General features: G+C 44.2%; 2 protein-coding genes across 3 annotated transcripts; one reads left to right on the top strand and one right to left on the bottom strand.

The window, feature by feature from the left end:
- The first annotated feature begins 3,949 nt into the window (after positions 1–3,949).
- Positions 3,950–9,775, top strand: LOC123444341 (protein STICHEL-like 4). Its single transcript, XM_045121027.1, has 6 exons — positions 3,950–5,626; positions 6,113–6,332; positions 6,526–6,984; positions 7,649–8,297; positions 8,733–8,793; positions 9,422–9,775. The coding sequence occupies exons 1-6, from the start codon at positions 3,965–3,967 to the stop codon at positions 9,518–9,520; spliced, it is 3,150 nt and encodes a 1,049-aa protein (XP_044976962.1). The 5' UTR covers positions 3,950–3,964; the 3' UTR covers positions 9,521–9,775.
- A 1,966-nt stretch (positions 9,776–11,741) lies between these two features.
- On the bottom strand, positions 11,742–13,666 carry LOC123444342 (protein Mpv17). 2 transcript variants are annotated; one of them, XM_045121029.1, is made up of 6 exons: positions 13,268–13,666; positions 12,796–12,951; positions 12,575–12,707; positions 12,442–12,481; positions 12,181–12,289; positions 11,742–12,072 (listed from the first exon to the last, which is right to left on the bottom strand). In XM_045121029.1, exons 1-5 carry the CDS (start codon positions 13,568–13,570, stop codon positions 12,202–12,204), a joined length of 720 nt encoding a protein of 239 aa, XP_044976964.1. In that variant the 5' UTR covers positions 13,571–13,666; the 3' UTR covers positions 11,742–12,072; positions 12,181–12,201. The 2 variants fall into 2 exon arrangements, with proteins under 2 accessions (XP_044976964.1, XP_044976963.1); XM_045121028.1 differs by having other exon boundaries at positions 12,154–12,289; positions 13,268–13,665.
- Between the last annotated feature and the right edge of the window lie 7,869 nt (positions 13,667–21,535).

Here is a 21,535-nt window from a genome sequence, read left to right as displayed (position 1 = left end):
CCTGTTCGTTTTGTCTCCCTCTTTTGCTTCACCTCCCGTCGCTGCCTGTTCACCTCCTTCTCCTATGCCTATTAAAGGGAGGTAGCTCCTCTCTACAGAGATACACCAGAACATCATCTTCCTCATGCCATCGAGTTTCAATCTCTGTGCTGCTGCTCAGTTCTTCCCCATCCCGGCTTACAACGTGCACCACGGGTCGGGACGATAGGTCTCCGAAAACCCGACACTTTGAGCCATGTACGGGAGAAGGATGATAAGGTTTTTGAGAAGCGCTCTACGCGACTACTCGCTCCTTCATCATGGATGCAGCAGATGCCGACGATAACTTCCGAGACGACGACTTCTTCCCCGACGTCAACAACCTCTTCGACAACATGACCGATGACGACGTCAACGCTAATTCCACTGCTGCTGCTGTTGCAACTCAGTATATGTTCGTGTTTCTTTTGTTTGAATTCATGCCACAACTTCTAGTTCTAATTTATGTTTCAGATATGTTCCGTTCTTACTCATCACTTGAGATGCTATTTGCATATACTCTCGGTGATTGGATGACTTGTTTTATAATTGATATGATAGTCATGATTTATCTATTATTTCTGTTAGTAAAATTACATGATAAATCACTCATATATCCAACTCAAAGTTGTTCAATTAGACGATATGAAACTTTTTTTGTTAATATGTTTTTCATTTGAGGTCATCTTAATCATATTTCCATCGTGTCAAAATCTGATGTCAACAACAATCCGACAAGATATATTTGAAATTTCTGCAAATCAAGGGGAGTCCTAATTTGAAAGAATTTCCAAAACCTGGCCGTGAGCCAGGCTCGACCTCGACATTTTGGAGCCAAGATTTGCAAACGGCAAAGCCCCGCCCGGCCGTGGCCCCGGCCCCATGGCCGGTACGTTCTGGCCGCTGACCAGCCAGCCACATGTGGTGGCTTTTCCCGATTCCTGTCGTCCGGGTCCCGTCCTCCTTCTTGTCGTTGTCAACATACAAGCAAAGGATAACCCCCTCGCCCACCATGGCGATAGTACACACATTTGGCAGCTTCGTTTGCGACAAAGCCTACAATTTTTAAAGTCCTTTCAAACTTCTGATGCCACTCCTTAGGTGCTTGCTTAAGTCCATACAAAGACTTCAACAATTTGCACACTTTTCCTTCGTGGCCACCCACTCTAAACCCATCTGTTTGTTCCATGTAAATTTCCTCGTCCAACTCTCCATTTAGGAAAGCAGTCTTAACAACCATTTGATGAACGAGAAGACTGAGGGAGTCCGGGACTAGGGGTCCTTGGACCGTCTGCCTATTCTAATGGGCCGGACTCCCAGGCATGTTCGACCGTCAGTATAAGTACCAGACTGAAAGCACAATTGCTCCCTAAGGTGGTGTTGGTAATTAATCACAACATATGCATCATTGGCCTAATGAGTTTATTCAAGTATATTTCAAAATAGTTCAAAGATGCCTTGGCTATAGGATTGTGAGGAGATGCCCCTTGATGCAACAAAAGGAACGGGATTGGCTCAAGCTTCAAGCAAGAAGACTCTACATTTTATATTTGTGAGAAATCACTTTGAGTCTATAGGAAAGCCAATACTATTAAAAGGGGTGAGGTATTATGATGAATTGGTTGCTCAAGTTCTTAGAGATAGCCACCAAAAATACTCATTCATTCTCCCACAAGATATGTGTGTCCAAACCGGCAAAATTGGTGCCTCCAACTATTTCCATTCCGACCTACCGATTTTACACTTGACAGATCCTATGCCAAACCCTACCATCTCGGTACCACCAACTTTCACATCGGTGCCACCGAGACTGAGTGACAAACTTTCTGTTGAGAAGATTTCAAGAATTGGAATTTCCGAGTTTGAAATCGGTCTCGTCGAGATTTGGAAACTCGTCTAGGTCATTGTATCGGTACCATCGAGATTCCTGTATCAGTCTCACTGAGAATTCAACAGTTGCCACATTTAGTGCAACTTGGTACCACTGAGATTCATTTTGGTGTCACCGAGTTGGGCAATAATGTTGTAACGGTTGGATTTTGGGGATGCCTATATATACCCCTCCATCTACCTATCGTTAATAGAGGAAGCACTAAGAACACACTTACACTTGCCAGGTCCATTTTTCTAAGAGAGAGCCACCTACTCATGTGTTGAGATCAAGAGATTCCAGTCCAACCATTTAAACCTTGATTTCTAGCCTCCCCAAGTTGCTTTCCACAAGATCAATCTCTCCTACCCCTGCCAAATCTGAGAGAGAGTGATTGAATGTAAGGCTATGGGTGGAGCTGGATTCAGACGGGGCGGAGTGTATGGGGCATGGCTGGTCCAGTAGTACGTCCATGACCGATTTAGCCCGCGTCCGATTACTTTTCGCTGAGTATCCTGTTGTGACAGGTCCCGTAACCGAGGGTATGCGTCTTGTGTGGGTTGGTCTCGCGAGGCTAGGGTCGTTGGACATTTGTTGAATTTGCAAAGTACTTTCCATGGCACAATATTTAAGCACTAGGCTCGACAACTCGGTGATGGATTGAATCCGACGACGGAAGAGGGCATTGAGGATACCCTCATCGTGGCAATGCTGCTGGAAAGCACGAATAAGATCCCGCTCGTTGTGACCTCCGGTCCTGTTGCACAGGAGGAATCTCGTCCAAAAATGGTGTAGTGATTCCCCTTGCTTGTGCGTGACTTAATGTGTTGCCGAGGAGCTGTACTCTTTCATCTTATGCTTGAGTTGGGTGATGGGTGGGGAAAAATTTTGAATTCTCATAATTTGCAGGCGCAAGATCTTTATGGTTGCGTTCCTAACTAGGTCAAAGTTGTTCAATTCGACGACACAGAACTTTTTTATGTTAATATGTTTTTTATTTAAGGTCATCTTAATCATATTTTCGACGTGTCAAAATCTGATGTCAACATCTATCCGACAAGACATATTTGAAATTTCTGCAAATCAAAGAGAGGCCTAATTTGAAAGAATTTCCAAAACCTGGCCCTGAGCCAGGCTCGACTTCGACATTTTGGAGCCAAGATTTGCAAACGGCAAAGCCCCGCCTGGCCCTGGGGCCCTGGCCGGTACGTTCTGGCCGCTGACCAGCGAGGCAGCGAGCCACGTGTGGTGCCTTTTCCCGATTCCTGTCGTCCGGGGCCCGCCCTCCTTCTCGTCGTTGTCTGGTGATCCCGGCCATCCTCCCGTCCCGCCTCGCCCCCGAATCATTTGCCACCGACGATTCACCCGATGATTACTGTCCTGGCGGTGGCCCTAGTCCACGTCGGAGCTTCGCAGCTGGAGCCCTTGGCCCATCCGGCGGTCCACGAAGGCCGTCGTTGCAGCAGTAGAAAATTTGAAAATTAAAGTAGTATGCACGACTGCTCGAAACGCACAACACGTCGCGTGCTTTCTAAGTCACTGCTAGTGCGATAGCTACGCTATAGCGCGACAGCACGGTGCTTGTAGCTACTGCCACGGAGAACCACCCATACCGCTTCGGCGAACCGAGCCTCGGTACTGCCGCAGTCCCAGAAGACGCAACCGCCGCCGATGCATTGCCCGCGCCCCAAGGCGCCGAGGCCGAGCCGAGAAAGGCCAACCCCAGTCCGTTCCCCACGCCCCGTGCCCGTGCCGAGTGAGATCCATATGCCCCGGCGACGCGGGCGCGATCCCCGAAAACACCGCCAGTTCCCACACACGGCACGAGACCAGCCCACACACCCCACCCCACCCCCACCCACCCCCTCCCTCCCTCTCCTTCCCGTGAAACCCCCGCAGCCTCCAACCGAAAGGGCGAAATCTCCGAACCATACACTACCGCCACAATCACTCGCCACAGTCGCCTCACACACACCCACGCAACACCCAGATGGCCTAGCGCAGGGGGGGTCAGCGGTTCCCTCGCGCCTCGACCCCAGCGCCGCAGCGCTCGTTCGTACGTACGTGCGTGACGCAATGCCGGCGCCGGACCGCGCCGCGGGGGGCGGGCACCTCCGCGGCCACGCGCACCTCGCCAACTGCGTCCACCTGCGCCACCACCACAACGCGCACGGGCACGGCGGCGGCCCCCTCGCGTCCTCCTCGGGCCGGAGGCGGAGTCCCGCCTCGGCGGCGCTGATGCGCGACCTCCTCGCGCTCCAGCGCTCGCGGGCGCGGACGCTCCGGGACCCCTCCACGCGCCGCTCCGTCGAGTCCTCCAAGGTGGCGGCCGACCCCGACCCGTACACCGACGACGACGGTGGCGGCGGCGTCGATCTCCCCGCCAGGTCCCGACGCAGCGCCAAGGCCGACGGGGCGCTCAAGACGCTCCTCGACCAGCTCGCCGACAACCCCCACCCCAAGGCGGCCAGGCGCCCCCGCCGCCGCTTCAAACGCGGGGTCGGGGCAGGGGCCGCCCGCCGTGCCGCCGGTAAGGCCCCAGATCGCGCCGCCGCCTCGCTCTCCCTCAACTCCAGCTCCCAGGAGGCCGTCTGCGGCAACAAGTACCTCTTCCGCGACGGCGAGGACTCGCGCAACGTCTGCGGCATTCCGTGGAACTGGTCGCGCCTCCACCACCGCGGCAAGTCTATCCTCGACTTGGCCGGCCGCAGCCTATCGTGCGGGCTCTCCGACCCCAAGTCCGCCGAACCTGAAGCAGCGGCCGCCGCCTCGCGCGCGCACCGCAGCGGTTCACACTCTCTTTTCCCGGTCAAGTCCGAGAGGTTGGCTTCCTCCACCGGCTCCGACTCTGACGCTTTGCCTCTGCTCGTCGAGGCCGCCACCTCCGGGGCACGCAGTGGCATTGGACGCATGACCGGGAGCTACTCCGGGGAGCTCGGGCTATTCTCCAACCGGAGCAGCGAGATGGACTCTGACCTCTTGTCCGAGGCGCGCTCTGGGACACGGGGCTCTCTGCGAAGCCGCAGCCGGCACCGGAGCCTGACACAGAAGTTCGCGCCGAGGACGTTCAAGGACGTGGTCGGACAGAGCTTGGTGGTGCAGGCGCTGTCCAACGCCGTCCTACGGAGGAAGGTTGGGTTGGTATATGTCTTCTATGGGCCGCACGGCACGGGGAAGACATCTTGCGCGCGCGTCTTCGCCAAGGCGCTCAACTGCCACTCCGCCGAGCATCCACGGCCCTGTGACTCGTGCATTTCGTGCATCGCGCACAATGTTGGTAAAAGCAGGAGCGTGATGGAGATTGGACCTGTAGGCAACATCGACATGGACGGCATTGTGGATGTTCTTGACAATGTCATGCTGTCACCGGCACCATCACACTATAGGGTCTTTATATTTGATGACTGCGACACATTGCCAGCAGACACATGGAGCATCATCTCCAAAGTCATTGACCGGGCACCCCGCCATGTGGTGTTTATCCTTGTTGGTCCCAACCTCGACCTTCCTCATATCATCCTGTCGAGATGTCAGAAGTTTTTTTTTCCCAAGTTGAAGGAGTGTGACATCGTCAACACATTGCAGTGGATTTCCACCAGTGAAAGTCTAGATGCAGATAGGGATGCATTGAGGTTAATCGCATCCCGTTCAGATGGATCATTGAGAGATGCTGAGATGACTCTTGACCAGCTGAGTTTGTTGGGGCAAAGGATTTCTCTGTCTCTTGTCCAAGAACTTGTAAGATATTTTGCAAGCATCATTATACCATCAATCTTTTTATCTTGAAAATATTATTTCGCAAGCATGACCATACCATCAACATTTACGTTTTGAAGAACGAACTATATGATGTAGATTCAATACCTGGTTTCCTTCTGGTTCAAACAGAAGGTGTCATCAACTAATAATTTAGTTTTTTTTGTTTGAACCTGTATTTTGTCAAGAAGTTAATTAGACATGGTATGGCAACTTCAGCTGACAAATATAGTTGAAATATCACATGGTTGGAATAATCGGCACAGGCATTGAATGGTGTCTCTTTGGTATAAATTTGGTATTTGAAATATCACATAGTTTAAATACAGTTAAGGAACCCCACAAAAAAAAAACAGTTCAGGAAGTCACTGAGTTAAACCCCCTGTCAGAATTTTAATGCTCCTTGGTTGCAAACTTGCAATTCTTGTTTTGACAACAATACAACTTAGCTGCTTGTTTATGTCACAGGTTGGTTTGGTATCCGATGATAAACTGGTTGATTTGCTTGATTTGGCACTATCTGCTGACACTGTGAACACAGTGAAGACATTACGAGACATTACAGAAACCGGAGTTGAGCCTTTGGCACTGATGTCTCAACTTGCCACGATAATTACTGACATCCTGGCTGGTTCCTACATATTTGCAAGAGAAAGACCACGAAGAAAGTTCTTCAAACGTTCAACCTGTAAGCATCGTCTTTTTTTTTTCAAGCATGGATAATTCAAAACAATCTGACACTATTTTCTTATGTGGGCTATCTCTGCTAAGACTATGAGGTCAATCATCTGGTTGTCTGGTTGACATGCTTTTCCTCCCTATGCCTTGCGGTTAATATTTTGCAACCACTTAATGTAGTGTTCTGGTATTACTAATTTCAGTGTCAAAAAATGATATGGAGAAACTGCGCCAGGCCTTGAAAACACTATCGGAAGCTGAAAAGCAGTTGAGAGTCTCCAATGACAAGGCAACATGGCTTGCGGCTGCTCTGCTTCAGCTTGCTCCTGATAAGCAGTATATGGTGCCAAGTTCATCAACAAGTACGAGTTTCAACCACGGTGTATTGGCCGGTTCCCTTCCTGGTAAGGATGTAGCAAGGCACTCGATTATTGAGCATAATGGTAACATGGCAAGCACTTCTTACGGGGAAAGGAGAACCACTGAACATACATCAAATCACCATGGTTCACCCACTGTTACCAAAGTGAACGAACGATCTAAACATAGCAAAACTGACAATGAAATAATCTGGCAAGCGGTGCTTGAGAGTATTCAGTCAGATACACTACGAAAAATGATGGCCAAAGAAGGAAAGCTAGGATCTGTCAGCCTAGGCACTGGTAAGCTTCAAAATCTAACATCCATTTCAATTTTCAAATGACAAGTCTTTTTTTCCTTTTGTCCTAGAAGATGAAATATATAGCTTCAGTACTCACAGAAACAGAGATGGCAAGCTCCTGTAGTATTGTGTTGATAATAAGACAACATGACATTTGCCAATTACTTTTATATTATCATTATCGGTTATTCAAGTAAATGCTTGGCACTTTGCTGAAGGCAGTCGCAGTATTCATGGTTAACTTGCATCTAGGCGAAGTAACTAACTATAACATTTTATCTAAATAAGGTATACAATTTTTTTGTTATAAGTAAATGTCACAGTTTTCTTCAAGTCCGAAAGCATACATTGGAAGTAGCAATCTATGAATGAAACTATAGCTTAGCTGATAAACTCACCAGCTTATAGTTAGGGATGCAAGTGTGTCAGCCCATTGGATCACATCATTTAGTTAATGATTCAGTTCCTAGTCAACTGGTTGTCCACTTTGTATAGAAATGAATTAGCCGAAATGAACTATGATGGGGTCAATGGTTTGGCGCTGCCATGCCTCCAACTTGTAGTTGTGCTATGTTGAATTACTATCTCCTTGGACAGATATGTTAATGTTTAGCTTGTTGTTCTACCAGATTGTTTTTTAACATCCGCTTCTTTTCTTCCTACAGCACCGACAGTGCAACTGATATTCAGCTCACATGTAAATAAGTCCAAAGCTGAAAACTTCAGGGGACAAATTCTGCAGGCGTTTGAGTCTGTTCTTCATTCTGCTATAATACTTGAAATCAGATATGAATCAAAAAATGATGCGGGAGCAGGTCATGATCCATCTATGTTTACTCACCCGGAGAATGACTCTGACATGATATTAAGGAGATCCTTCAGTAAACATAGCCCGCTTTCATCTGGAGGTGAAACCCTCATCAGGAGGCTTAAAAAAGACAGGGTTGTCAAGGGAGCTAGTTCTACCAAGACTAAATGGATGCAATCTGATCCCCATATATTAACCGAAGGCGAGATCATTGAAGTTGGACCTTCTCACATGCACCGGCATCCTGAAACAGATAATGCTGTTCCTAATATAAATGAAAGAAGAAATGATAATGTATGGGAAGAGGCTTTGTCATCACCAAACCAAGAGGCTGTGATTAAACAAGGAGGGAAAAATGGGAATAAACAGCGTCGACAGAATAGCATAGTAAAACGAAAGCTCTCACTTGCTCATGTTCTCAGTAAGGCAGAGGTTTGTTCTCAACGAGGAGGCTGGTCTAGACGAAAAGCTATGTCTATTGCAGAAAAACTGGAACAAGAGAATTTGTAAGTAACATCGTCTTACATCCTGTTCAAACAGCATAAATTATAGGAGTAATACTTCAGCATCTGTGTGTAAGAAATAATACATGTCACTACACCTTTACTCTGTGTATTGTGAAATAAAATAAAACAAAAAAAAGAAAATGTATTTTTCAAAGATGCTCAATGCTTTTGCATGTTCTTAAGATACATTTTTGAGAGAAGGTATAAATGGTAATATCACACTCCACTAATTGGTATTAATCGGCTGTCATGCATGGTGAGCAATCAATACTCTATACCAGCACGTATCATGAGAGCATTAAGATATCATTTTTGCAACAACATAAATCACCACTCAAATATTCTACATATGATTGAATTGATTTTGCCAGTTACAGATTTATGGTTTGTACTGCTCGGAGAACGATGTTTGATCGTGATAATTTTTATGCACAGGAGATTAGAACCTAGATCGAGGAATATACTTTGTTGGAGAACATCAAAGACTCGACGGAAGGTAATATTCATGTCTGAGTTATGTTGGAAATAGTGTGTGGTACTAAAATAAGTGCCAGTTGGTATTGTTGCGCACTTGATAACTTATACTGATTGTATAGCTTGAAATTGGTGAGGAGTTGCTTGCAATTGTGGAACTACACAAACAAGCCATGATTGTATAGCTTGAATAATGTAGTCTGGGGCGCTGGGCCCCTTTTGAGCTGACACTGCCTAGCTGGATCTGCTGCTCTCATTTGGTCGTACCTTAATATAGGTCTTTTCTCGAGATGAGTATACTAATTTCTGTGAGGAAACCAAACAAATTTGAAAAAGGAAATGGTAACATCCATGCAGTGCCAAAAAGAGGAACTATCTTGTTAGGTTCATTTTTCCTGATACATTCTTGAGGGATTTTGAATATGTTTGGAATGGCTGTAGATTTTCAAGTGAATTAGCAACTTGTAGTGTAGACCCCTTGTCTAATAGTGATATGGTATTTGAACACAGCACAGCTATGTTGTTTGCGCACTGGTAGTGTGCGTGAAAAATTGGCGGCAGAGTTTTTGAACCCTGCTTAAATTGCAGTTTTTGTTCTTATGCTTATCATATATGTTTCTGTCGATGCTAATCCAATCATTTTTCCACAGCTCTCATCGTTTAGGGTCAGGACTGGAAGGTCACGGTCACAAGCTATATCGCGGCTTATCCTGTGTGGAAGATGCATCTCCACAAAATCCCCAAGATGAAAGGACACTAGAAGTGGTAGCTTTAAAAGCGTTTAATTTAGCATCCATAATTTATTCACTCTGTACCTTGTAGGCTGTAGGCCTGTAGCTGTGTCAATTTTTAGGTTTTCTCTAATCTGTATATTGTTTGTCATGTAAAAGAAAGATAGAAATGGCCTAGCAAATTCTTTTCTGTCAAATATGCGTTGTAATTCTTTTTGAAAGCCAACAGAGTCTGTACCAGAGGCTTCACTAATAAATGGTTTCTAGTCAGCATATACTGTGAAACAAGTACTTCCTTCGTCACGGTTTAGAAGACATGCTTGGAAATTCTCTGGAACCCAGGTGATTTTTGATTGGTTGTGAAATGGTCTGAAAAATAACATTCACACTACACATGCATATAAAAGTCGATGTTGCTCGGTGATGGTCATTCACATTCACAATCGTTGGTTCAAAAAGTACTTAGCGATTCGTACATGTCTCAACGAAGTTGTCGGTTGTTTGTTATCGTCTGTCCGTCACGGCCGGTCAAGTCCCCCGCAGTGATCGAAGAAGAGGTAGGTAGCGAAGCTGCCATGTTTTTTTAGCGTAGCGACACAGCCTTTTTTTTAGAATGGCGACACTGTTTTGTTTGTTAGTCATTGTATGTGTATCAAAGCATGTTGGCATTTTTTGCTTTGCTTTTTCGGTTTTGCTAGTTCTCAGCTAGGTGAGAAATAGTTTGGTCTCAATCACCTCTATACTTATTACATTAATATACTCAGATTTATACGTGTACAATTTTTTTCCTATTCCTGTCGTTGTTTTCGGTGTCTTCTTTTTGTTTTCCTTTTTATATTAATGACCTAAATATTTAAAGTCGGGTCGCAACTGCAAGATTTGAAATGTGGCTGTAACTGTAAATATTTAAAGTCGGGTCGCAAGTGCAAGTATTCAAAGTCGGATGATAACTACATGTATTTGAAGTCTGGCCGCAACTGTAAGTATTCAAAGTCGGGTCGCAATTGCAAGTATTCAAAATCGGGCAGCAACTGCAAGTATTCAAAGTCGCGTCGCAACTGCAAGTATTCAAAGTCGCGTCGCAATTGCAAATATTCAAAGTCAGGTCGCAATTGCAAGTATTCGGAGTCGGGCCGCAACTGCAAGTATTCAAAGTCGGGTCGCAATTGCAAGTATTCAAAGTCTAATCGCAACTGCAAATATTCAAAGTCAAGTCGCAATTGCAAGCACTCATGGTCGGGGCGTAATTGCAAGTATTTATAGCCGGGTCGCAACTACAAGTTTTCACAGACGGGTCACAACTGCAAATCTTATTTGTGCAACAACTACATGAAAAAGCTAGAATCAAGTTGTTTTTTACTAAGAAAAAAACAAATTATTACATCACAGTTCATATAATAAGGACACACTACTTCTTTGTACAAGAATGTTTAGTGGTCAAAGTAGTTGAAGCTAACAAGCCATTATGTAACTTTTTTTGCTTATTCTTTTTTTTCTCTATCGACGATTTCTTTTTTAAAAGATGCAACGTGCAACAACAAGAATCGAATGAGTAGTTATTGAACCGGTTAGATGAGGCATATAGCAACAACAACTAAAAATATGACATGCGAGCCCAAAAAATAAAATGATGTGCTAAAGGAAACAAAAAGGATAAATACAAACTACAATAATATTATGTGAATGAGACCATAGAAAGTCTCAGCTAGCTGAGTTCTAGACACTTTCTATAAAAATAGTACAACGAAGTACTAATTAGCTGTTAAGAGTAAATGCAATGTGCCTTAAACCTTGTTTATTATGAAAATGCACGTAAATTTGACCATGCCTTCTAAACTATGACGGAGGAAGTATCTTTGCTTAAGAAACAGTTAATGATTAGTGAACCATGTCAAGATAAGTATTAACTGCAAAAAGGGAAACAATGCTACATAAGCTCAAATCTGAGATCTCATCAATCAAGTTGAATTGTGAGTGGATGGCACTAATTTTAAGTAGTCAATGAAATATTTTTTACAAATACGATTGAACTTGCATGGTGCATGCAGAAAAGATGCATGCATAGCCTTTTTTTGTCTTATCTTTATAAATTAAATATGGCGTGAGACTCAAAGCATTTTAACTCATTTAGACTCAAAATGAGTCTAATATATTGAAAATCGGAAATTTTTAAGATGAGTCCTATAAACCGGAAAGGAGGGAGCATTAAAGATGCTGAAACTCGCACATTGAAGTTTAATTTTCAGAAATAGAATTCATATTCCTGGAGAATTGCACTTACAAAACTGTATTCAGAGGCCGGCACTAATGTCTTTGTCATATAACTGAAGGTCACTGAACAAATGATACAAATTACAACACTTGCACTGTCAAACTAGAGCTACATGCTCATAGATGTTTAGACAAAACTGTAATTTCTCCAGACCGGATCCACATACTTTATGGATCATCTGCAATAATGCCTGCCAACTCAAGAGACCACCGCCGGAATTGCCCAAGGCACCACCGCCATACTACATATAATAGGAAAGAAGCCCTTTCAGATCCTCCTCTGTTGCAGTTGAATAGATCTGAACAATAAGACTCTTTTGTCAAAATGTACCCGCGCATAGAGTAATCATCAGAGATTCTGAGTTGTAGCAAGAACTAACCTGAAGATGGGAACTACAAGAACTGACCTGAAGATGAGAACTAGAGGCTCATTTGTTCATTGTGGTCGACAAATAGAAGTTCCAAAAGATGGAACAAGAGGACATGAAGGCAACACGAGCAGGCAAAGGAATCATCCTGGTATGCATATTGAAAATTAGCATAAGAAACGGCTGTTTACATGAAGTAGAGTACCGACTAAACTAGAAAACTTAATACTACCAAGACTAGGATTACAAAAATGCTGAGCTAAATATTTAGAGGTAGAGTTAGAAGTTAAGGAACTGTACCCAAAGTTTACAATCGATACTGGGATCCAAAATTTGAACCCTGCAATATACCAGAATAAAGAGAGACATACCATAACATGAATTGTTTTTGTTCAAGCACAACGTTAAGAATACGCTCAGGCGGAAACAGTACCATCGAGAAGAGTGGGGAGGGCGTCATTCTGATACTTAGATGGCAATTCCGACAATTTTCCTAACCACAAGTTATTCCAGGCAAAAATTACAGAGATAACACATGGACCAAGAACAATCTGGTTCAGTAGGACCTGGAACGACAACAGACATAAAAATATAGAATGTGTTAAGATCGAAATCCCCGAATAATCCGGTTACATGGGAGGGTGCATACCATACCTTAGCGGACAGAGTCGCAAGTGTCGGCTGGGGCATACATCTGTCGAGAAACTGATACCATGCATATGAGCCAGGACCGTAGAGAAGAAATCCGTAAGATGCTATACGAAGCCCACGGAGCCAATCATGGTTCATCAATAGATCCGGTATAATAGCCTGAAAGTAGGACACCAGCAAGTGCTAGAACTCAGCACGATCGTAAAGTGTAGTTTACACTCATCAAAGCATCCAAGATCACAGTGCATTGTGAGATTAGCTAACTGTGGCATAGTGGTGCAGGTTGCAGGATTATGCAAGTACAGATTTAGACTTTACAGTTTGATAATACAGTGAGGTTGAATGTGACATCTATGTAGAATTGCATCGAGGCAGCAACTGCTTGATGTTTCACTTGCCAAAATGCTCAGAGAACTCTATCACAATCCAGTTAGGGCTTCCAAAAGAGAAATGAGATGCAGAACAGAGGATCGACCTTGCTGTCGGGTTCGGGACCGCGGCTTCGGCGGTCGACGATGCGGCGGTGGACCTGCGCAATCGTGTCGCCGGTGAGGGTGAGACAGGCGGCGGTCACGGCCTGCTGGAACGGGAAGTCGAGGGGCCAGCCACGGCTTTGGCCGGCGGAGTCCGACGACGACGACGAGAGCGGCTCCCGCGGGGGGCCGCGGCGGCGGCCGCGAGCGTCTTGGTTGCGGCGACCGCGTCGCCGCGATTCGTTGTTGCGGCGAAGAGACGGGAGGTTCCACCACCACTCGCCGCCGCTTCCAATGGCTTTCATCTTTCCGGGGCGGCGGCGGCTAGTGTGCGGGGTGTGAGGCGTGCGACAGTGTGGGGGCACCGGGGGACCTGGGGACCGGGGCAGCTTTGGTAGGATGCCGAGCATGAGGAGGGTATTCGCCTCACCAATAATAAGGTTTTGTGGCTCCAAGTCCTCTAGTGTCTGCAAATGGGACCTCGCAGCCACTATTAAAAAAAAAACTTATAGATAGAATCTCTATTCTCTTAAGGCTTTGTTCGGTTGCATGACAAATGAGCGGGATTGTCACGTATTGACATAGATTAAATCTCATCTAGGTCAAATTTTCTTCAAATCCTCTCCAATCCACTTCAATCCACCTCATGGGTGGTTTAACCGAACAAGGCCTAATTGAGAAGGTGGTAATCCGATACATAGTTTTTTTGATACATTGGTTTTTTTGTTGGTTATTTTTTGTCTCACCTTTAACCATCTCCTTCCGTTGGTTTTCTTATATATTAATTTCTTACCCATTGATTTATTTTCCTATCCATTCTTTCCTTCCAAACTAGCACTTCCCTAACGTATGAAATATCACGGATCTATCTTTCTTAACTAACCCAATCTCTATTTCTAAAGAGTTAGTCTGTAGGTGGTGGTACGTTTTCGTTCGCTGCCATCGATCAATCTCACCTCCCTCAATTTTTTTCACCATCGAACAAAGATGTCTGCCAGCCCTGCGCTCACCCCCACCCATCGATTTTGGCAAGCGCTAGGCATCAGTCTACAGGCGTTTAGCATCCATCAGACTGCCTATGCGCCGTTGGATGCGGGTGATGGGATCCCTCAGATTAGATTAGATGTCCTGCTTCCTGAGGCTTTTAATACCTGTAATTAAGCGGCTGGGTGTACGTAATAAGTGGCCCTGAACGCACGCCCTGGACACACGCTTCTTCCAGCGGGAGAACAGTTCCTCTCCCCTGTGTCTTCTCCAGTCAGATTTGTGGCGCGAGTGCTTCCATCGAGAGACAAGTGGCTGCAAAAATGGCGCACCTAAGACGAGATATTGAGTATGGAGGGATTTCAGATGCATTTTGGCGGCATGGATCGGGTAGTACGACAGGTTCAGGAGGCGTTTGGGGTGCTGTTGCTTCGAGTAATCAAACGAACATGAATCCTCCTGTGGTGAATATTGGAGATTACGAGGTAAAATGAACACCTTGATACATGTTGGCAGTATTTAGCTTTCTTTTTTCTTATGTTGGTTGTAGTTTTGATGTGTACTGGTAGTATGATGCATCATTTGCTTGGTCTTTTACACACCAGGGGGGATTGCTGATGAATCTGTAGGATAAATGTGAGAGAACGTAGTTAGAAGCACTATTTGTTGCCATTGGATACATTATAATTTGCTGCTGGAAGCTTAGTTTTTAATGTCATGGGCTATGTTCAGACTATGTCGTGATATGTTTAGCACCGTATATGTCCAGATGCATTCAGATATGGTCTATGTTCAGATATATACAAATTTTGCCCAATGATTTTGCTCTACGATTTCATGTTTGCAATGATGGTGCTAAAAAATATGCTTCATTGTAGGATGAAACCATGGAGGACATTGAAGGGGGAACATATATTCCATTTGCTAAGGATGCAACAACTACTCGACCAGATGCGCCATATGTTGGATTCGTCTTCGACACCATCGAGGCAGCACAAATGGTGTATAATAGCTATGCTAAGAAGCTGGGTTTTGGCACTAGGATATGTTACACTAAGAGGACTCAGAAGAAGGGGTGTAACCACATAATCAGGAGAGAGTTCGAGTGTGTTCATGCAGGAGGGGAAAGCACCCAAGATGGAGGAAAACAAGTTGTGTGTGATCCTGAGTGGTATGAAGTAGTAGAAGAAAATGTCACTGCATCAAGGAAGGAACCAGATTTTGGCAATAAAAAACTTGTAGCACAACGGAAGAGAAACAGGGTGAATAGGCATGGATGCAGAGCACGGATGGCAGTGGTGTTGAGGGATGGAAAATGGGAAGTAACTGTTTTTGAGGAGCAACATACACACCCAATGATGAGTAGGGGGGAATGGACAAGGTTTTACAGATCTCATAGGAAGGTACCGTATGAGGACTACATGTTTCTGAAGACATTGCATAATCGGAACATACCAACAACGTTGATCATGGCAACGCTTGGAGACTTGCATGGGGAACTTGGCAACCTTCCGTACACTGCCAGAGATGTTGCAAACATTAGAACTAAGTTGAGAAATGAGGTGTCTTTGAATGATATGGCGAAAACGATGGAGTATTTTGAGAAGCTTCATGCAGAGAGTCCACATTTCTTTTATGCGAAGCTGAAGATGAGAATAAAGCAGTGAGGGCACTATTCTGGGTTGATGGAAGGACCCGGGAGGCATACAAAAAATTCAAAGATTGTGTGTTCTTTGACACTACGTTTTGTACGAACAGGTATGATATGCCGTTTGCACTGATCGTTGGAATAAACAACCACATGCAAACCATAATGTTTGGATGTGCGTTGATTCCAGATGAAAAAATTGAGACATTCAAGTGGGTTTTTGAGAAGTGGATGGATGCAATGGGGCATGACCCCCCCCAGGGTGTATAATGATAGATCAAGACCAAGCCATGTCAAAAGCTATTAGCATGGTTTTTCCTGGAATAGTACACAGATGTTGTAAGTGGCACGTGCTGAAGATAGCGAAGGAAAAACTGGGTATGTTGTTCAGGACAAGAGCAAATTTTGAGGAAGAATTCTATTACTGTGTGAATGGGACCGACAGTGCAGTAGAATTTGAGGAAGCATGGCAGCGGATGGTGCTGAAGCATGAGCTTGGTGAGCACCCACATCTGAGTAACATGTGGGAGTGCAGGCACACCTGGGCACCGGCGTACTTCAAAAGAAACTTCTTTCCCTTCACATGCACGACTGGCAGGTCAGAAGGCTTGAACTCGTTTTTCAAGAAGCTTGTGCACCCTCATGACTCGGTGTGGCAGTTTGTGAAGCAGTACGAGTACATACAGGAAACTAGGCTTGACCGGGAGGACAATGCTGGTTTCCTTGGCGAGGCTACAGTTGCTCCGTTGTGGTCAAGGTATGAAACGTACAATTATACTAAATGTGGAAAAAATGTTGATATAATCTGCAACATGTGGAGGAAAAGTTTGCTTCTTATATGTTGTTATCATGCTTATGTATTCCTGTTGAGAACGGATGTATTTTTTTCCGCTAGGTACAAGATAGAGGAGCAAGCATCAAAGTTTTATACCAGGACTGCCTTTGGAAAGTTTAAGGAAATGATGGAGGAGACAACGACATTGATGATTAATCCGGTTGAAGGTAATCGGTTTAAGTTTGAGCTACAACGTTGCGATTCTGATTCAAGTAAAATACGTGTGGTTGTTATCGACCCAGTTGACAGGTCGTATGAGTGCTCATGCAACAGATTCCACATGAATGGGATCTTGTGTCATCACATTCTAAAGGTAATGGTGCATACTAATGTGCAAGAAATACCTGAGCAATACATGATGTATAGATGGTCCGAGGAAGCAACAATTAGACCTGCAAGAAGCAGAAATGTTGGTTCAGAGGTTCCGGAAACAAATACTCTCAGGTACAATGACCTGTGCAGCCAGATGTGTACACTTGCTTCGGATGCATGTTTTGGTCCGGAGACGTACAAGATTGTTGCTGGTGGAGTGGTCGAGCTAAGCAAGCTGGTCTGGAAGTGGAGGTTGTCAGGTGGTTTGCCAGACCCAGACCCACCAGCACGTGTTGATGTTGAAGTAGTAGGAAGCAGAAATGTGAAGAATCCGCCAAAATCAGCCAAAAAATGTAGACCAAAAGATAAAGAGAAAAGGAGGAAACCACTGGTGGAGCTGAGGCAGGAGAAGGCACAACAAAAAGCAAAGAAGAAGGGTGTGTGTTCTTATTGTAAGGGGGATTGGCACGACAAGAGGAATTGCCCGTATCTCGCGCTTGAGAGACAGAGACAGAAGGTTGAAGCTGAAAAACTTAGGCAAGAGACGGAGTTGACACTGTAAATAATTTTTTTCCGAAGGTTACCGCGTACTGTGATGTGGTGTAATAAGTTGCTGAGATTGAGTAAAATAATTTAGACATTTATGGGTTGTAAGCGATAAGGATTTGATTGTGGTTAAGTCTAAGTTTTGTTTGGTGGAAACTATGATGAACTTGAATTTACTTTGGCAATGCAAAATAATATGTAGACTTCTGCTTCACAATTTTTGTGAATATAGATCTGATATTTGAAGTTGTGAAAGTATGTTAACGACACGCTGGAAGCACACCGATTTCATGAAGCAGACTTCATGTAGGGTGGCTGCAGAATTCATGTAAATATATATGTTTCGGGTGAGTGAAGTTTGGAAGAAGCAAGCGTAGTCATGTTTATGTACTGGGATTTTGATTGAGGATAAATCAAGGTTTTGTTTTGGTGGAAACTATGATCAATGTGAATTTTTGTTTGACAATGCAAAGTAATATGTAGCATTCCGCTTCACAAATTTTGTGAAGATTGTTCTGGTAATTCATGCAAGAATGTCTGTTTCAGGTGAGTAATGTTTGCAAGAAGCAAGCACAGATTGTAGTGGAAACAAACAGTGTATTATTCGTGCGTAGTGAAAAGTAACGAACACTTTGTTTTCAATGTTGGTAGTACGTAGACGACAAACAACATCATGAAGCGAAAAAACAATGCTCTATTACTTCCAGCTTGAAAACTCATGATTGAGTACAAAATAGTACCAGATAAAGGACACAAAAATATGAGCACCAGTTGGTAACGAAGTTGAATTGTGTAATAAAACAACTAGCTGGAAGTAAAAAGAAACTTGGAAGCACATAGTTTGCACAAGCGCGATCGTTTATTCTGTTGAATGCTTGTCGGCGTGATTCTCTACGAGGAATATTATTTGTTTGATCGCGACTAAGACGGTTCCTCAGTTGGTCTTCAGTACCCAGGTTGGATCTTGGTTGTTGAGCTGCGAAGTTATGATTAGTTCGATGATAATCGCCCGATGGTCGTATGTATCCTGCGGTAGAAGTCGGGTGATTGGTTAGAACAATGAAGAATGCACATTTGTAGATGGGTGCACTGAAAAAATTCCAGAATTGGTTGCATGCCAAAAACCAATATGATTGATGGAAACTTATAACAGTGATGATAGAAGCATTGAATTAACACAGGCGTAGCTGTTTGGTTTAGGAGGGTAATACCTTGGAAAAGTTGGCCATGTTCTTCCCATCCCATTGCTTCATGAAGAGCATTGTGAATATTCCACAATCGTAGCTGGCAAAAATATAGAAGAGAGCATCATACGTAGTGTGAATTTTCTTCATCACCGACTTGAGGTGAAAAAAGATTGTATAAACTTACTGCGTTTTCTGTTGGGGGAAATCAGGGGGGTTGAAGCACGTGAACTTCATGAAATCCAACTTTGTGAATGCTTTGGCATGCGCGGCCAGTGTCGTAAAGTTGGTAACCTAAAAATAAAGGGATGCAAAATGTAATCAACGCATCACCAGAAAAACATCACACAATAATTAGTTACTGTTAGTTTAGGAGAGTGCTCACCAGATTGTTTGACAACTCGTACACTTCATCATTTTTCAGCTTCTTGTTTGAATCGAATATGTTGATCTGTTTGTAAAGAAGGTTGATGCAACATAGTATCCAATGTTGTTTGTGGGGAATGGCGAAGTAAAGCTGCAAAATATTATGGGTATGAAGGGTATGAATTTGTTTCCAGGTGGTCATAGATTGTAAATTTAAACGATGTCTTGTGCATCAGTACATGATACGTTGCAAATTGGAAGTTTGGAAAAATTGATATAAAGTGATGAGCACAGTGTTTTATGGCATGAGAAGTGTACCATATCCTTTGACTTGAGCGAGCCATCTTGGTAGGCATTGTTGAATTCACGAAGGCAGTTGGTTGCAACGAATTTATCCTTGGGCACGCTTAGTTTTGCCTGATGAAAGTTATGAAATACAATGTAAAGAATTTTAAAATAAGTGAAGATGGAAAACCGAAGAGATGTGTTGCGAAGGTTGTTACCGTCAAGGACTGTGAGAAGGCGTATTTGGTAGGAAGGGCAGAGCTGCATGCTTCCATTGTTTGTTGAAGGTTGAACTGGCGAATGTGGAGCTCCATTGTATGGGTGTCAACCCATCCGCGTGGCTTGAGTGCGTCACGGAAGTGTTCATATGATATATGGTACCCACCGTAATCGATGAAAGGTGGCCTAATACAAGGGTGATTGCGAACAAACGTAATCAGATGAAGCATTTCATGTAAGTATAAACACATTACTAGTCAACCAAGGAAGCATGAGTTGCTTGCAGGTGAATCATAAACTTAATAAAAGGTGCGAGTGCAGGAATGTGATAGAATGTTAAAGTTGTGAGATGTAACGTTTTATCAGTTTTTTTGGGAGGCCTTAAACATCTGGCGGTGATGTACTTGTTGTATAGTTCTATCGAAGAGCTTGTAACCTTGATTTTCTTCAGCCTTGTGTCCTCAGTTTTCCGAAGACAAGCTCTCTTCTTCCTGTTCTTCTTCTCCTGAGTTTGTGTGCCAATGGTGTGAAGGACATCTCCGGTGGTGGGTTGACCCCCCTGGATGGATGATAGGTTGTACAAATATTTTATCGTTAATGGTGTAGACTGAATTTTGTAGTAGGAGTGTGAGTGAGTTGGAAAAGGGTGGAACCGTACCTCATTGACATTATGGCTCATGTTTGGTCCTTCGGATGTGTTATCCTAAGTAGACGCATGTAAAGTGTTGGACACGTGTCTTCGCGTTTAAATGGAAGCTCCGAAAGGGGTTAGCGGATGCATTTTTGAGAAAGTGTAAGAAGGTGCACCTGTGTGAGTTGTGTGGGGGATGTTGGTGTTGGTGCATGTATTGGGGATGATTCATGACTAATGTGTGCCAGGTTTGCTTCCACTGTTGCCATGGTTGTAGGTCCTGCACGAGCAGATATACGTGGAAGTGATTTTATTGAAAAAAAAAGTGAAACCGAAATGAGATTGTAATATGGTATGTGATGCACGTACCTGCAGCTGTGGTTTGCACTACAGCTGTAGAAGCGTCCACAATTTCACCTTCATGTGTTGATGGAGGTGGTTCGGCGAAAGCTTGGGTCCAAGTCTGACCGGGGGGTAGAAGACTGAAACTCGGATCTTCGTAAGAATCAAGGACCCTCCGCAATGTTTCTTCATCGCTGGTGGAATGCTTCGTGACAGGAGGCGTTGTAACAGCGTTAGCAGGTTGGTCTTGATGTGATGAGGGACGTGGTTCGGTGCAAACTTGGTTCACACCAGGAGCGGATGTTGAAGCTACATCCTGGTTATTCTGAGATTTTTTTGTAACACTTTTCTCCACCTCATCGGCATATGCAGTTGCTTCCTTCCAAAACCTGGTGTCGGGAGTTTCTTTTGGACCAGGTGGCTGTGGTTGTTCGGTATGTGTGTCCAGGAGTACCCAATGAGGTGAAGAATAATTTGTTGGATCTGGAGCATTATCTTTTGTGGCCGCTAAAACATCTTGTGCAAACTCTTCCATGCGCTTGGCGTGCAGTTTAGAAAGTCTCGATGTAGCTTTTGATATATCCTGTGCCCATTTTGATTTGTGTCTTTCAATAATTTGTAGTAAGAAGGCCGGTAGTTCCTGCACGAAAGCATGGAGCATGTGAAATGGTGAATGATTTGAGAACATGATTGTGCATGTAAAATAATTCTGGAAGCATTTATAGTACAGCAGGAAGACATTTTTTATTAAGGTGGAAGCATGGGTTTGATGTATAGAAATTACTCTGGAAGAATGTGTAGTACATCATGAAGAAATTTACTCTGGAAGCATTTATATGACAACATGAATACATTTTTTATTATGGTGGAAGCATGGGTTTGATGTATAGAATTTACTCTGGAAGCAAGTATATTACA

The sequence above is a fragment of the Hordeum vulgare genome, chromosome 3H, assembly GCF_904849725.1.
Source record: "Hordeum vulgare subsp. vulgare chromosome 3H, MorexV3_pseudomolecules_assembly, whole genome shotgun sequence".
In the NCBI taxonomy this organism is placed as follows: Eukaryota; Viridiplantae; Streptophyta; class Magnoliopsida; order Poales; family Poaceae; genus Hordeum; species Hordeum vulgare.
The sequence above is the reverse complement of the archived record's forward strand: the minus strand, read 5'-3'. Positions and strand labels throughout refer to the sequence as shown.